This window comes from Gopherus flavomarginatus, chromosome 17, assembly GCF_025201925.1.
Source record: "Gopherus flavomarginatus isolate rGopFla2 chromosome 17, rGopFla2.mat.asm, whole genome shotgun sequence".
NCBI lineage: Eukaryota > Metazoa > Chordata > Testudines > Testudinidae > Gopherus > Gopherus flavomarginatus.
In genome coordinates, this window is record NC_066633.1 from 9,521,450 (window position 1) to 9,535,599 (window position 14,150).

The window sequence follows — 14,150 nt, forward strand, 5'->3', positions numbered from 1 at the left end:
TGTTTGTTGACTCAAAATCATTTTGGGGATATCGGCTGTACTATGTATAGCTACCCAGAAATCCATGAAAGAATGTGGTGTTGGAAAAAGGAAGAGTTTATTAGAAAAATAGACAAGGGGTTATGTTTCATGGGGAGCTGGACTTTCCCCGAGAGAAATTGTTTGTTTGCTTCTCATGCATATACAAAATTATTACAGATACCTGCACATGTCCCATTGGATAGACTCCACATTTCATTTAAGCCAGCCCGAATGACACTCTTCAGAGCCTCTCGATTAAGAATCAGCAATGACCTTGTTCATGCAGTTCTCGGCACAGAATTAATTTTGTTTGAAGTTTTTCCCACTGACCCAGATGCCAGGTTTAGAATTGTGTGACCTTCACACATTCCTTGCAATGGTTCTAATTAAAGGTTAACACTTTGGGCTCAAGAGGCCAGTGGAACACCTCTGATCTGGGTTGGATTCAGCACTTGTTGAAGTCTCTGACATATCAGAGCTAGCAAGGATGAAGAGGCTCTCAATTTCTGGTAAGAGGAGACAGTATACCAACATTCCCTCACAGTGGCTGTCATAGGAACACCTATATTGTCTCAAAGGGAAGTATAGATCTCTTTAATGATGAGATCAGATGTTGCAGTTTGTAAGCACAGGGCGGGAAGGGAAATTAAACACAACAATTTAATGGCCAAGAGAACCAAAGCAAGTGAAATCCCAACTAGCTCCACTCTGACCAGAAAAACTGCCACAGTAAATGCCAGCCATGCATGTTGCCTGGGATTGGCAATGGGCCAGCATCCCCACAATGCCATCTTTACAAAAGCCTGTCACCTCAACACTGTGAGATCATGATCTTTAGCACCTGCGCCTTCAGAGCACTTAGCACAACTGCTAGCACCATATCCAGTGCCATGTGTCTAGTTAGCATCTTCCCAAAAGCCTGGTCATGATTCCATATCCCCCAGAGCTCAAGGAACAAAAGGCCCCATGCAGCCTCATCCTACTCGCTCACTGTGTCACACATAGTCCAGGATCTCTGTTTCCATTTCATTCTCACTCCCATCAGAAGGCTTGAAGTCCTCCTCTTCATCTTCCTCCTCCTCCTCCTCTTCTCCAGAGTCATACGTCAGCCGTTCTTTGCCATCTTCAGCGTTCAACGTACTCGAAAACAGAGCTTAGTCAGAAAGAGAGAGAAGAAAAGATGTCAACATTACTTCCCTCCTCACTAAAACCAAGGATGTGTTTAAAGATAAGATTAACAGAGCCAGCCAGAAGATGATGTAAAAGTGCAGATCATAGTTACAGTCAGGCACCTTAATGAAACCAAATCAAAACTCAAACAAAAGCAGTTTTCCTGTGCCAGGTTTTGCATTTAGAGCGATCGTGCATCTTATTCCAACTGAAACTAACCTAATTCCTTGGGATATTGGTTTGGCCCAGGACCATGACAAGAGAATTTCCTCTCCTGTCCTTGCTCTATTACAGTATGTTATTAAATTAAACGCATCAATGAAAACATCCAGATGCTCATGTTTTTATAGTTGTTCAAATTGGTGCCAAGAGTATCATGGAACGAAGACATTTAAAACCTAGAAACTATGACATTAAGAAGGCAAAGCTGGGAGGTTCTTACCCACAACTATTTCATACTCGCATGCCTCCATTCACTTTGCTGGTGTTGAGATGACAAAATCGAGTTACATTTTCCCAGTCCCATAGAGTTTTAGGTCTTTCTCTAATGGCCTAACAAGTGCTGCTTTAAGAAGAGCAGGTGTCCTGCAGGTATCCAGGTTGATGACATCACAATAACATTGCATGTGACGAACCAGGGGATCTAGCACCTACATCTAACCAGGCAGACTGAGTCTCCTACCACAAGAGAAGGGGATCTACAGCAGGAAATGAACAGACAAGTTCACTGCTCCACTGCAAAGCACAACCTTGTGACTCAACTGCTCCCAACAACATGCCCCATAGTGTCTGGAAATGTTTTTTATAACGTACCCTCCAATGCTCAAAACCCCAGAGCCATCCTTACCGGGTCTTGTGGATCTGATGATATGCTTTATCATCAGAGACATGGTATCCCTCAGATCATCACTTGTCTTTTGAAGGCACCATCCATCCCGTTCTGTGCATTCTGTCTCCATGCCGTCATTCCGATGGATGATTTTCTGTAAGCTAAATAGCGGGCAAGAAAAGTCAGCCTCCTGCAACCAGATCTGAATCCTTCCTGTGCTGTCAAATATCACGCAGGGCATGAACAAGGCTCCATCATCCCAGTGAATTGTGCTGTTTGCCTGAACAGCCACATTGCTGTGTTTCCATAACTCAACTTTTTACGAGGCTATGTTGTTGGCCTATTACTCAACCCCCAACCTGGAGGGTCAGTGGACTGCTCTTCATCTGGTCCCTGCCCTATGACCTGTCGAGCATGAGTGGCCCTAGCAGAAGTTTAAACTCCTGCTGCTATAGTTTTCAGTCACTGGAAGGCCTGCAACCAGAAAAATCAGAGTGATTCAGGGTTGCATTCATGAAAAAGATTAAGTAGTAAAAGGCTGTACTGCTTCCCTTCAAGGATCTTGTAGCATGTCACAAACATAAGACCTCAATTGTAGAGTTTGTTGGGAATTTTCCACAGAAAAAGGTAGTTTCTGCAAAACTGAAAATTTTCACTGGAAAAATTTAAATTTTGCCAGTTTTTCAGTTTTTTATTGTGGGGGGGGAAAAAAAAATCAAACCAGATATTTCATTTCAGGTTGATTCAATCCAAGTTGGAATATTTCATTTTGGTGAAATGACCCAAAGCATTTTGTTTCAAATCAATTGTATTGTTCAAATGGTTTACACAATAAAGAATCAAAATTTTTCAGAATATTTTGTTCTGTGAAAAATTTCAATAATCCAACATTTTGTCTCGGACTGAGATGAAAACACTTGTTAAATATTAGAATTTCCCACAAGGCGAAAATGCAGAATTTCGCTCAGCTCTACTCACTAGACCCATGTAAGGTAAGAAAATTATTTCCAATGTACAGAAGGAAAGACTGAGGCATAGACAGATTGCATAAGTCAGCTGCAGAACCAATAAGAGTCCCAGGCCTGTGCTTCAACCACTAGATCATGCTTTTTCTCTCAAGTAGGTTTCTCTGGCTGTGCTTTGTTCTACTTGCCTATAGTACCTCAACTAGCTCTACCCTATCCCTCTGTAACATTATAAGCAGCTTATGAATGCAGAGGGGAATGATAAGACTGTAAATTAAATGCTTTTCTAAATGTGATGGCGAGTTGTTGGTTACATTAAGTGTTTGCAGTGTATATCTTTAAACCTACAAGGGTATTTGTGTGTACATGAAAATCCAAACTAAAGTAACAATGCATTTCCCCAGAATTATGTGACAATTTGTTTTTCCTGCTGCAGCTTAAATATTTATCCAATGGGAGTAAGGCCTAACCCAATCCTGTTGAAGTCAATAGGATGTTTCCCACTGATTTCAGTGGATTGGGATCAGGCCCAAAACACATGTTGGGAAAGTATATTTTGGTAGCTCATACAACTTTACTAGGAAGGAATTTCCAATGTACATAAAGTCTGTCTGTGGAGAAACTAGGAATCTCCTAAGTATCAGGGTCAAGGAGAAAGATAGGAGGTTGGGTACAAATGGTAGCCTTTGCAATCAACCATCTGAGCATCTGTAAAATCTCCCTTGGTCAAAAGATCCAGCTAACTAGGTGCAGTACCTGTCCACGTTCAAGTCACAGAGCTGATAGAACATCTGTCGATATGGAGGCAGATCTCCTTCCTGGAAGATATAGATGGAATCCTAGAAAGAGACAAAGACAAAAGATTCAATGGGCATTGCAAATCATTTCCACACCCAAGACATGGGGTAACAGTACAGCATAGCCACACAGTAGAGATCCTTCCTTATGAGCTATTTCAGGATCCAGGCATTTCCTATATGAGTTTGGTTCCCTGACAGGAAGAGTGAGAGAGAGAACGTGTGAGTGTGTGCAGTAGAGGACAAAGCCAGAGTATGGATGCAGCAGAACTGCACTGCAACCTGCCGGCCACAGCAATCAGAACTAACACAGCAAAGTTCTGTGGAGAAAGCCGTTCACACCTATTAACAGTTACACGGTCACCTGCCATTACAGGAAAATGGAGAACGGCGAAAGTATACACTATCCTGTTTCCTTTGCTTTACTGGATTCTATAGAGCAATCCGAAAATGCACCATAATGGGCCTAAGACTTTTGCTATTCATAGCACTCCACAATCTGCTTCCTGGAATGCAATGAAAGTCGCATTCAAGGCAAGGGCTGAATGTGTGACTTTCCATACTTAGAAAAGACATATAAAAACAGCAGGAAACTTTGCAGTGATGTGGATGACTACTGGCTTTCCAGGTAAACCCATATATACCACAAAGACAGCTAGAGGCAATATCTTCTACTGGACCAACTTCTCTTGGTGAAAGAGAGAGAAGCTTTTAGGCTTACGGAGAGTTCTTTTTAGCTAGTCACTTGCAGCTCCAAGTAAAATCTGTATCAATGTCTACAGTCCATCTGAGTCAACACTGCCCTCAAAAGAGTGACAAACCATAACAGATCCCCCTCCTATTATACCATTCCGAGCTCTTGGTAGGAGAGAGTAATACCTACTTTAAGTTTGTACTTGCTGGAAGCAGGTTTTTTTGCACTGGATGTACTCGCTGGGTCCAGCCCATGTTTTAGGTCCTGTACATTGACTGTGTGACTTACTGAAAGACATAAAGGAAGAAGATTCCTGAACTCACAATATTTTGCACTTCATGGCATAGTATAGGATTTTAGCTGCTTCTCTACTTCACTTCAACTTTGTTGGCAGCAGAAAAGTAGCCAGCGCAGTAAACATTAGTGTAAACGTTCATTTTTCATTCGTCAACTTCATTCTCTCTACCACGTTTTTTGGCAGCCGTATTGGCAGGAAGACCATTTCAGCAGCTACTGGGACGTATTTCTGATATGGCCTCATTCAACTTGACTCCTTTCTAATTTCTGATCTCTCACCTCTCATTATTACCCCTGGCTCCATCAGCCAGACGTGTTAAGACATCCCTCAAAGGGCAACACTTCCACAGGTTTTAAAAAGACACACACATTGCAATCTGAGATAAAGGAAACCCCAATAATCAACTGAAATAAGTTGCACTGTGTTCTATTCACCCACCAACAGCAACGAAAGGATGAAATGAAGAAGCCAAGTTAAGCTGCGCGCCCCTTTCAACTCCTTTGCCTGTTCAGCATACCTGGTTTTTTGATAGTGATGGGCAGACTGTAATTGTATGTGCTGCGTTTTGCTTTCACGGGCATGTCACTAGGGGCGTAACCTGGAGGCCAAGAAAGAAAACAGTCTTTGAACAGAGACCAGCATCCCATAGAATATTCCAGCTTTTATAACGGGGTATTGGATTGGGGTTTGAAAGGAGAGCCAACCACTAGCCTGTGTTGATTTTGATGGGATGGAGAGAGAGAAAGATCAGGAAAATAAAGCTATTTAACATGAAAAGGTGGGAAGATGTGTCCTGTCACTGACTTACAGCACGATCATTGACCTCAATTTCCCCCTCTGTAAAATGAGGATAATACTCCTTAGAGATTTAGTAGTTTGTGAAGAGCTCTGAGATCCCTGAAGAACAGGCACTATCATTATTGTATGAAACCCCCAGACACAAAAAGAGAAACCTAAATTTACATCTCAGATCTAAAACTATGACAGGGAATGTATGAAACGAATGTACCAAAATGCAATATAATGAGGTGTTTTGCACAGAGCTGAGCATTGTACTAAACTTAAATAGGCCAAATGAATTGGTAAAAACAACACACCCCAGATATGTTACAATGGCATAAGCCTGAAAAATCATAAACCCTCACTACATTGTCTATAGCATCTGATAGGGCACTATGGGATTTTTTTTTTGCAGGGTGGATGAGAATGGATAAGAGGCAGATGCATTCCTGACTTCATAATGCACATTCCTCCATTTTGCACAAGGCTTATGTGCTTTCCCAGCTGGTGGCACTAAATCTTTTGTTGTTTTGTTTTCTTTTAAAAGAAATTGCTTCTCCAGCATTAGTTGGCCAGATGGACAAGTCATCTTTGTAACACCCAATTTGTCCCTTCTGGAAATGGAAGAAATGACAAAGAAATAAACCCTTTGGTGACATTTTAAATGTCTCCCTCTTCTGAAATTGTAACAGTCCTGGAGTGGGAGGGAAGACAGCAAGATATCCCATTGAGGTGCATTTGTGTTCTGAACATATGGAGGAAGGAAGTTGAGTAGCTTTTTGTTAGGCCTGGAATATGCCCAGTGGTCAAATAAAAGTCCCTCCTGCTCCCCTAACTTGGGTTATTGGATGCCCCCATAGATTCTAGAGAAGGAAATTCAGAAACAATGACCAATATGATCTCCTCTCCTGCACCTTCCTTCAAACAAAAAGCTTGAGGAAAGAGGCTCTGAGGGTTTAAAAACAAATAGAAAGAGATGACAGAAGAGTTGCAGAGACAGACTGACTAGGAGGCAGAGAGAGAGTCTGTCTCGCTTGGACCATTTTACCATATTTCATTCCACAGCGAATTCTGAAGTCCAGGACTTGATAAATCTTTGCTTCGGGATGTTTCCTGGGGTCATACCCATACCGAACCCACAGGCTTCTCCAGGGACCTGTGAGCTGCACAGGCACAAAGTGTGAGTGGTTACAAGTGACAGTACAGAGATGCAGAGTATTAATGAGCGCTACAATGTTTCCCCAAACTATTTATTTTAGATTCTCTCTCCCTCTTTTCCTCCCTTCCAACACATTCATTTAACATCTAACCTTGGGCAAAGAAAGGCTATACGCTACAAATATCTGTGATTTCAGAAATGAAGTCCAAAGCTCCCAGCAGAGTTTTTTTGAAGGCTCATGCTAGCATTTCCAGATGGATAGTCAATTTGACCATTTGTTACTATAACAGCAAGGTAGACCAGAACCAATAGAAGCACAAAGCCACTGCATCGTTCATTGCTTTAACTGGCAACTATGTGTGGGGTCCATTTGGAAGCAAGATTTTCCTCCTCTCTCCTCCCCGCCCAAAAAAGGTTGGAACTCCTCCTTAAGGAAATTTAATGCAAAGCTCTGGGTACCAGATAGTGGAATCTGAACAGCAGGTAACCAGGAATTGTCCATAGACATCCAGCTGGTCCTCTCATTCCTTTGCCCCCAAGCCTGCCTCAAATAAGAACAAGCTACACAGCAGGTATACAAAGAAACTCACCATATAATAGGCCAAATACGGTAGCAGAAGTTTAAGCTTCTCCGGATGGACACTGATATTGGCCTTTACAGCATTCCGAGACCAGACGGGACGAATCTCAAACAGCTAAAGAAACATACAAAGTGGAGAGTAAGGGTTACTAATGCCAATTTCGATTTCCTAATTCGAATCTGCTTTTTATTATAGCCTCTGGCGCAGACTAAATGCTGTCAGCAACATTTCTACAGCGCAGCAGGATGGCAATAGAGAGACAAGTAAAAATAGGCCTTATTTAAGGGATGTTGGCACAGTGAGGGAAAAAGCTTGCCTTTCATCTCTGAACAGACAGGCTCAAATACTGACTTGGGTAGCACACAAAATGAACAGTGGTCTCAGCTTAGTCCCCAGGCACTGACTTGTCCCATCCACAAAAACACACCGGAAAATTCGGTACAATAGACAGGCTTTGCTCCTGAATGGCCTGAGCTGGTCAGGCTCAGGCAAACTGAAAGATATGGTTTCACAATATATGCCACACAAAAAGGATACATTTTCAGAACTATGGGCAGAGTTTCAGACATGACATCCACTGCCTTTAATGGAGTTGTTCCTGACAAACTTTTATTCCATACATCTCACATTTATGATCACTTAATTAACTCAATGTTTTAAATACTTGGGGAAGTGGAAGAAGGTAATGGATGTACCACCTGGCTGTTCAGGTTTCAAATAACTTAGAGTAACTATAGCTTCTCCTTGATGGTTTAAGCCATGCCCTAGCCTTCAGTGTATTTACTTCTGCTTCCAACAGAATTTTCATAAAAGCATGAAAAACCCTAAAACTCTTGGCAATGAGAATTTTAAGCATCCTGGGGATCTAATATTTCGGTAGCACCATACACCTCAAGATTTCCAAGGACTTGGCCAACATTTAATATTATAACCAGGTACGTCCATGTTATCATTCCCATTTTAAAAATCAAGAAACAGAGAGGGGGATAAAACACTGACAAAATTACACAGCACATATGAGGCAGAAATAGAAGCAGAACCCATGAGTTCTGGCTTTTAGTTCCCTGCTCTAATGATCAGACCACATTGTATCATTCACCATCACATTTACAATATGGCACCTTGATCAGTCTTGAGAATCCTTTGCGGAGGCCTGTAAATAATGTTAAACACAGATCTATAAAATAAATCCTTATAGACAGCAATTTTCCGGGAAGCCAAAAGTTACTGAAGGCAGCCTGTGAAGTTTCTCCCACACACTGTGCACTGGAGTTGTTTGTGATCCAGTCCTTTCCCCCAAGATTTGGCCTGTACCTTTCTCAGCTCTTCCTCCACCTTTTTATCCACAGGATTGGTGCACACTTTCTTCCAGGTCTGCACTGCAGGCTCTAGCGGCTTCGTCGGGATGTCATCATCATCGAAGTTCACAAAGATGGCATTGTGTGGTCGACGGGCCCTGCTGAGACCGATCAGGTTCTCACAAGACACCTGGGGATTGTTGTAGCCCTCCCTAAGAAGCAATGCAAAGTATGTGTCGTACTTTCTTCCTCCTTCTCTTTTACATTTAGAGGCCTCCACTGAAACATGTGGAAGTTTAGTTTATTTTCTGGTCCTAGAAAAACTGGTGCTGGGGAATGACATTAGGTAGAATTTCTGAACTAGCCCTTTGCCTCTCAAGATCTAGGGTTGGAAGATATTTGGGTCCCAAGTAAATATGGATTTGGGTAGCCCAAGACAGGTCACCATTAAAGACTCTCTTATGGAGTGGTCCAGAGTGAAAAAGTTGAGAATCACTTTTCCAATGAGAAAACTATGATCCATGTCCAATATCCCTAAGACAGAGCTTCCATGTACTTATTTTAACTGAAACAAACCTTACACCAGCGGTCTCCACCCCCTCCCTGGAGCCAGGAGTGGGGCTGCAGCTCAGGGGAGGTGGGGGGAATGCAGACAGGGTCAGGGGGCTGGGAACGGAGCCACAACCAGGGGCCATGGCTGGGGGTGGGAATGGAGCCACAGGCAGGCCTGTGGCTGGGTGCGGAGCCACACTGAGGATGGGGCCAGGGACAGGTGCGGGGCCAGGAGCTGGGACAACAGCTGGGGGCAGGACCGGAGCAGAGCTGGGGGCGGGGTGGCACTCCCTACCCGCTCCCCCCATGGGGGCTGGCATGAGCCCGCTGTGCCCCTCTGAATGTTCCTCCATGCCCCCCAGGGGTGCGTGCCCCATAGTTTGGGGACCTCAGCATTACATGTTAGTCACTCAACCACAATTTTCAATCCACAAAGGCAGGCTTAGCTTCCACGGGTATCTACTCTATGTTCCCATTGCTACAGTCACCAAGAGTACAGAGACACAGAGAGGTGAGGCAATGGAGCAGTTAAAAATTCAATCCTGCAGTCTGATTATATTTATTTACACTTTTTAGCTCAAATGAAGGACAATAGTGAGAAAAATAAAGATGTTTCTCGTGGGAGACATCACAGATTTCATTTTTATTGATGGCAAAACAAACAAAGTAACAGAAGCAAACAGTTCCAGTGAATGCCAGCTCAGCAATACTTGGCATGTGCACTTGCACCACTCTCCATCAACCTCCAATCCACTGGAAACACATGGAAGCCAGCCAAAAGGCCTGACTGATACAACTTCATATTATCCTGCAGGGTCCAACTCCCAGTCCTAGGAGTGGGAGAAGTGGGAATTTTGTCTCTTGTGTCTAGATGCAACAGACCCTCAACCAAAGTTTCATTTGGGAGCCCTCCAAGGGCGCTTGATGAAACAAAAAGTTTTAAAGCAGCTATTAAAATGGGATTTCTCAGTTTACCCGCCAAGATTTCTATGGCAGGGGAAAGAGAGAAAGAAGCTGCCAAATAGTCTCAAGCTGCATCTCAACAGTGGGAGAAGAGTGGAAATTTAAAACAAAAAACCCCCTAAAAGATTTCTTTTGTTATAGTTTAAGTTTGGATTTAAAGTGGACAGAAGGCTATTAGGGAGGAGAATGCATGGGATGGAAAATGTAAACACAGGTGAGATCATAACTCTTCATAGTTCTGTGGGAAAAACCTATCTAAGGTACTTATATGGCATTCATCAATGTAGTGAGAGAGCACCTCACAGCTGGTAATGTATTTTTCCTCACAAACATCTGTGAAGTAGGGAAGTGCTATTATCCCCCTTTTACAGATTGGAAACTGAAGCACACAGACAAGTGATTTGCCCAGATCTCACAGGATGTCTGTGCCAGAGTAAGAAATTAACCCAGGTCTCTGAAGTCTTAGTCCATGACCATGACCATGACCATGACCATCCTTCCTTTTTCTCAGAACCTTGAATGCCACAAGATGGAAATCCTCTGCACAATAAGATTTGAAATCACATTAATACTTTTCCAGTAAGAACCACATTTACATACTATTCTCTAGGATACTACAGACTATTCCTGTTGTTTTGAGACTGCCTGAAAGCAAAGTGAGGCGAGATTGCAGTGTTATCCACCAGTCTGTATTTCCCAAAACTCTTACACAGTGCAAGGTTTCTCCACAGGGCTCCTTTATTCAGTCCCCAGTAGGCTAGTGCAGGATTACTTCCCCACAGTATACTGTCTACCCATTTCTTCCTTTTTTTTAAATCTCTGTGACAATGGCCTTTTTTTTTTTCTGAATTCAAAGGAAGTCCACTAAACTCAAACCAGAAACAACTTAATAGGCCACAATCCCCAACTAAGCAACCCCTTATCTCCACTCTGGTAAGACCTATTTTGTGCAGGTGACTATAATTATGATCTCAGTTATTTCAGAACAAAAATAAGGAAACAGAAATAAGTGACTTGCCCAAGATCACAAGCTTGCTAGTGGAAGAGCTCTTGACTTTCAGAGCTTCATTTAGCCCATGCTACCTTCCAATCTTTTGTCCAGATTGTATTGAAACAAACAAAGCTAACATGGAAAGAGATATAACAAAAGCATGTATCGGTTATAGCAGTTTGCTCTGATGAGGCATATGACTGAAACCTTTTAAAATACTGCTCTGAAATAGCACAGATTCCATATTAAAAAACATATACTCAGTGGGATATTGGTTATTTTAAATCTATTTTTTTCTCATTTCAATTACACAGATAGACTCTGGACAAAGAAACAAAACAAAAGCATCCTATGCTTTGGTCATGATCATTGCCTGATACAAACAAAATGACCCCCAAGATCATCTAACCCCTTCAATTTTTCTTATAGGCCATTTTGAAAGATCCTTTACTACTGAACCAAGTCAGTTATACTACAAGAGGTTTCTTTAGGTAATGAAGCAGGGATATCCTCCCAGTGAACTTGAAAATTCAGATTTTATAAGTGATACGCTGGCCCAGTAAAGGGTTTCTATTATCTATTCATTCAAGAGACAATGTAACTATTTACTACATCATAAGAAAAGGCACTCACCGGTGTTGTACATCTGGCCGATAGAAATAGTCTATAGGGGTATCCAGACGTGAAAAAATAGGTGGGGGGATATAGAGGGGTAATTCCCTATTGAAGAATTCCTCCTTTTCTGGTTTGAGCATCAAGATCTTGTCATACATAGAGATCTGTTTGTTCTCAGGTCCAGAATGCATTGCCAGGTACTGGAAATCAGACATTCCTATGAGGAAGGAAAAGTCAAGATAAAACGGTGTGTATCAGAGATAATAATATGCTGCACAGTACCCAGTTCTCCTTTCCTCAGACACCTCTGGGAAGATGCTATTCCTGCACTGAGTTAAATAGCCAATTGCAGCTCCCACTGGCCGCGGTTCGCCATTCCAGGCCAATAGGGGGTGCGGGAAGCGGCGGCCAGCCTGGAACAGCAAACCATGGACAGTGGGAGCTGCAATCAGACAAACCTACGGACGCTACAGGTAAACAAACCGTTCTGCTCGCCAGTGGATTTTCCCTGATGGTCTGAGTGCCAAAGGCTGCTCATTCCTCGACTAGGTAACAATTCACATTCAGGAAGCAGTATCCTGGTGATAGTGCATTCATAAAAGCTCTCTGGAAACCTTGTCCATACTTTCATTCAAGCATAATACTTTATATTTCCTTATCTTAAACACCTGCCAAGCAGTTAACTAAAGGTTAAAAACAATAATACATTACTGTCCATGAAAATATAACTTTTCCCCTTTATCCTGCATAGGTGCATCCATTATAAAACATGTTGGATTACAGTATAACCTAATACAACAGCAGAGAGGACAATGTGTTATCAAGTCACAATACAGAAGGGGGATGGTACCAAATCCAGGTCACACATTGAATTCCCTAGATACCAGTGTTGTGAGGCTGACATGCAGGGGTTTTCTGAAAACAGTTTGTCGGACTCAAGCAAGAGGGAGCACTGCCCTTTTCCCACCAGAACTGCTAGTCACTACTCCACACACATAGGCAGATCAAATTACTACCTTGAAATTTGTAAACAGTAGAGACAACCCCAAGAACTTCCATTTCAAACTTGACTTCCTCCTGGGTTTCTCCTTCAGCTTCCAGCGGCTTCCTCCTGATCTTCCTCTTTACCTTGAATAGCATGGAGGAGGTAGGGAAGCGGTTGGCACACACAGGATGGCAGTAGGGATCCTTGGGGCGGAAGTACAACTCGAGCCTTTTTCCAGGGTCGGCATAGATCTACATTACCAAGAGCACAAGCACTTTTCAACATCAAATTTGTCCCTCCAAAAAAACCAACTGAATTTTCCTTTGCATCATGCCCTCCCCATCCACCTCCAAACCAAAATGCTATCCCTATCTTCCCTTAGTGACCATCACCTCCTTTCCATGGGGCACCAGCCCAGAGCATGTCTTTTTACCCCAGAGAACCATAGAGTCTCACATTGTTCTTTAGGGCATTTCCCTCCAAATACAGTCTATCTAGTACCCCTAGCTGACCCCTGCTCTAATCACAACACGCACCTGAGGGGATCACCCACAGCAAGAGAACTCTCTGAACTGGATCATCCACCCTTACTCAGAACTCTAGACCCTCTTTCCAGGGCTCCCTTTATCCACGACAGACACCATCATCCCCCACTTCCCCCCCCCCCCGAAGTTAACATCTCCAACATCTCCCTCTGTCCCGCCGCTTCCCTAGGATAGCCCCCAGCCTCCTTCCCCTTGAGGTCCCTTTAACCAGACCACCTCCCACCTTCTAAGAAATTCTAGGCCCTTCTCACTGTAACCTAGACAACTCTTACCAAGAACACCCCGCCCCCCAGCGCACCCCAACCCCCTCCCTGGGATTTACTGGGACAATCCCTCCCCCGGGAAGCCCTTAGTTCCATCCCACTTTACCCCAGATGACCCGTACCCAGGGAACCCCCCACCAAGCCCCTCCCACCGGGCATCCTTGACCCAGGAAGCCTGGTTACCCGGAGCTCGCCCTCCCCCGGGGGCCCCCTTACCCGGGACACCCCCTCTTCTCCCCCCAGAGTCTGCAGCATCTTGCCCACGTCGCGCACCAGGCCCGGGTACTCCACACACACCAGCCGCGGGCCGCGAGGCAGCTCCAGCACGGCCGAGCCCGGCTCCCCGCCTCCCCCGGCCGCCATCGCCGCCCGGCCGCCCGCGCCTCCGGGGCCTGATTCTGCGACCTCCTCGGGTCCGCTCCCCAATGCGCTCCCCCAGCCGCTGCAGCGCCAAGGTTCCGGGGAAGAACGGTTCCTGTCACAACAACGTGTCCTCAGCCAGACTGCCAGGGGCCGAGGTGGGGGAACAGCGCCCCCTTGAACAGCCTGGCTCTTGACATTCAGTAGCTTCCCAGCCCCCTCTCCCAAGGGCTTTGTGTCTCCAACAAGGCCTGACAGCCTTTCTGTGGCTCCCACCCATCACC

General features: G+C 44.1%; 1 protein-coding gene across 2 annotated transcripts; it reads right to left on the reverse strand.

Moving 5' to 3' along the window:
* Positions 1-78: 78 nt before the first annotated feature.
* Positions 79-13,898, reverse strand: GTF3C5 (general transcription factor IIIC subunit 5). Of its 2 annotated transcripts, none has more exons than XM_050927023.1 (11): positions 13,723-13,898; positions 12,730-12,949; positions 11,732-11,930; positions 8,609-8,804; positions 7,304-7,408; positions 6,603-6,717; positions 5,292-5,372; positions 4,666-4,763; positions 3,742-3,824; positions 2,039-2,181; positions 79-1,174 (listed from the first exon to the last, which is right to left on the reverse strand). In XM_050927023.1, the coding sequence occupies exons 1-11, from the start codon at positions 13,867-13,869 to the stop codon at positions 1,017-1,019; spliced, it is 1,545 nt and encodes a 514-aa protein (XP_050782980.1). In that variant the 5' UTR covers positions 13,870-13,898; the 3' UTR covers positions 79-1,016. The 2 variants fall into 2 exon arrangements, with proteins under 2 accessions (XP_050782980.1, XP_050782981.1); XM_050927024.1 differs by lacking the exon at positions 13,723-13,898 and adding an exon at positions 13,235-13,338.
* Between the last annotated feature and the right edge of the window lie 252 nt (positions 13,899-14,150).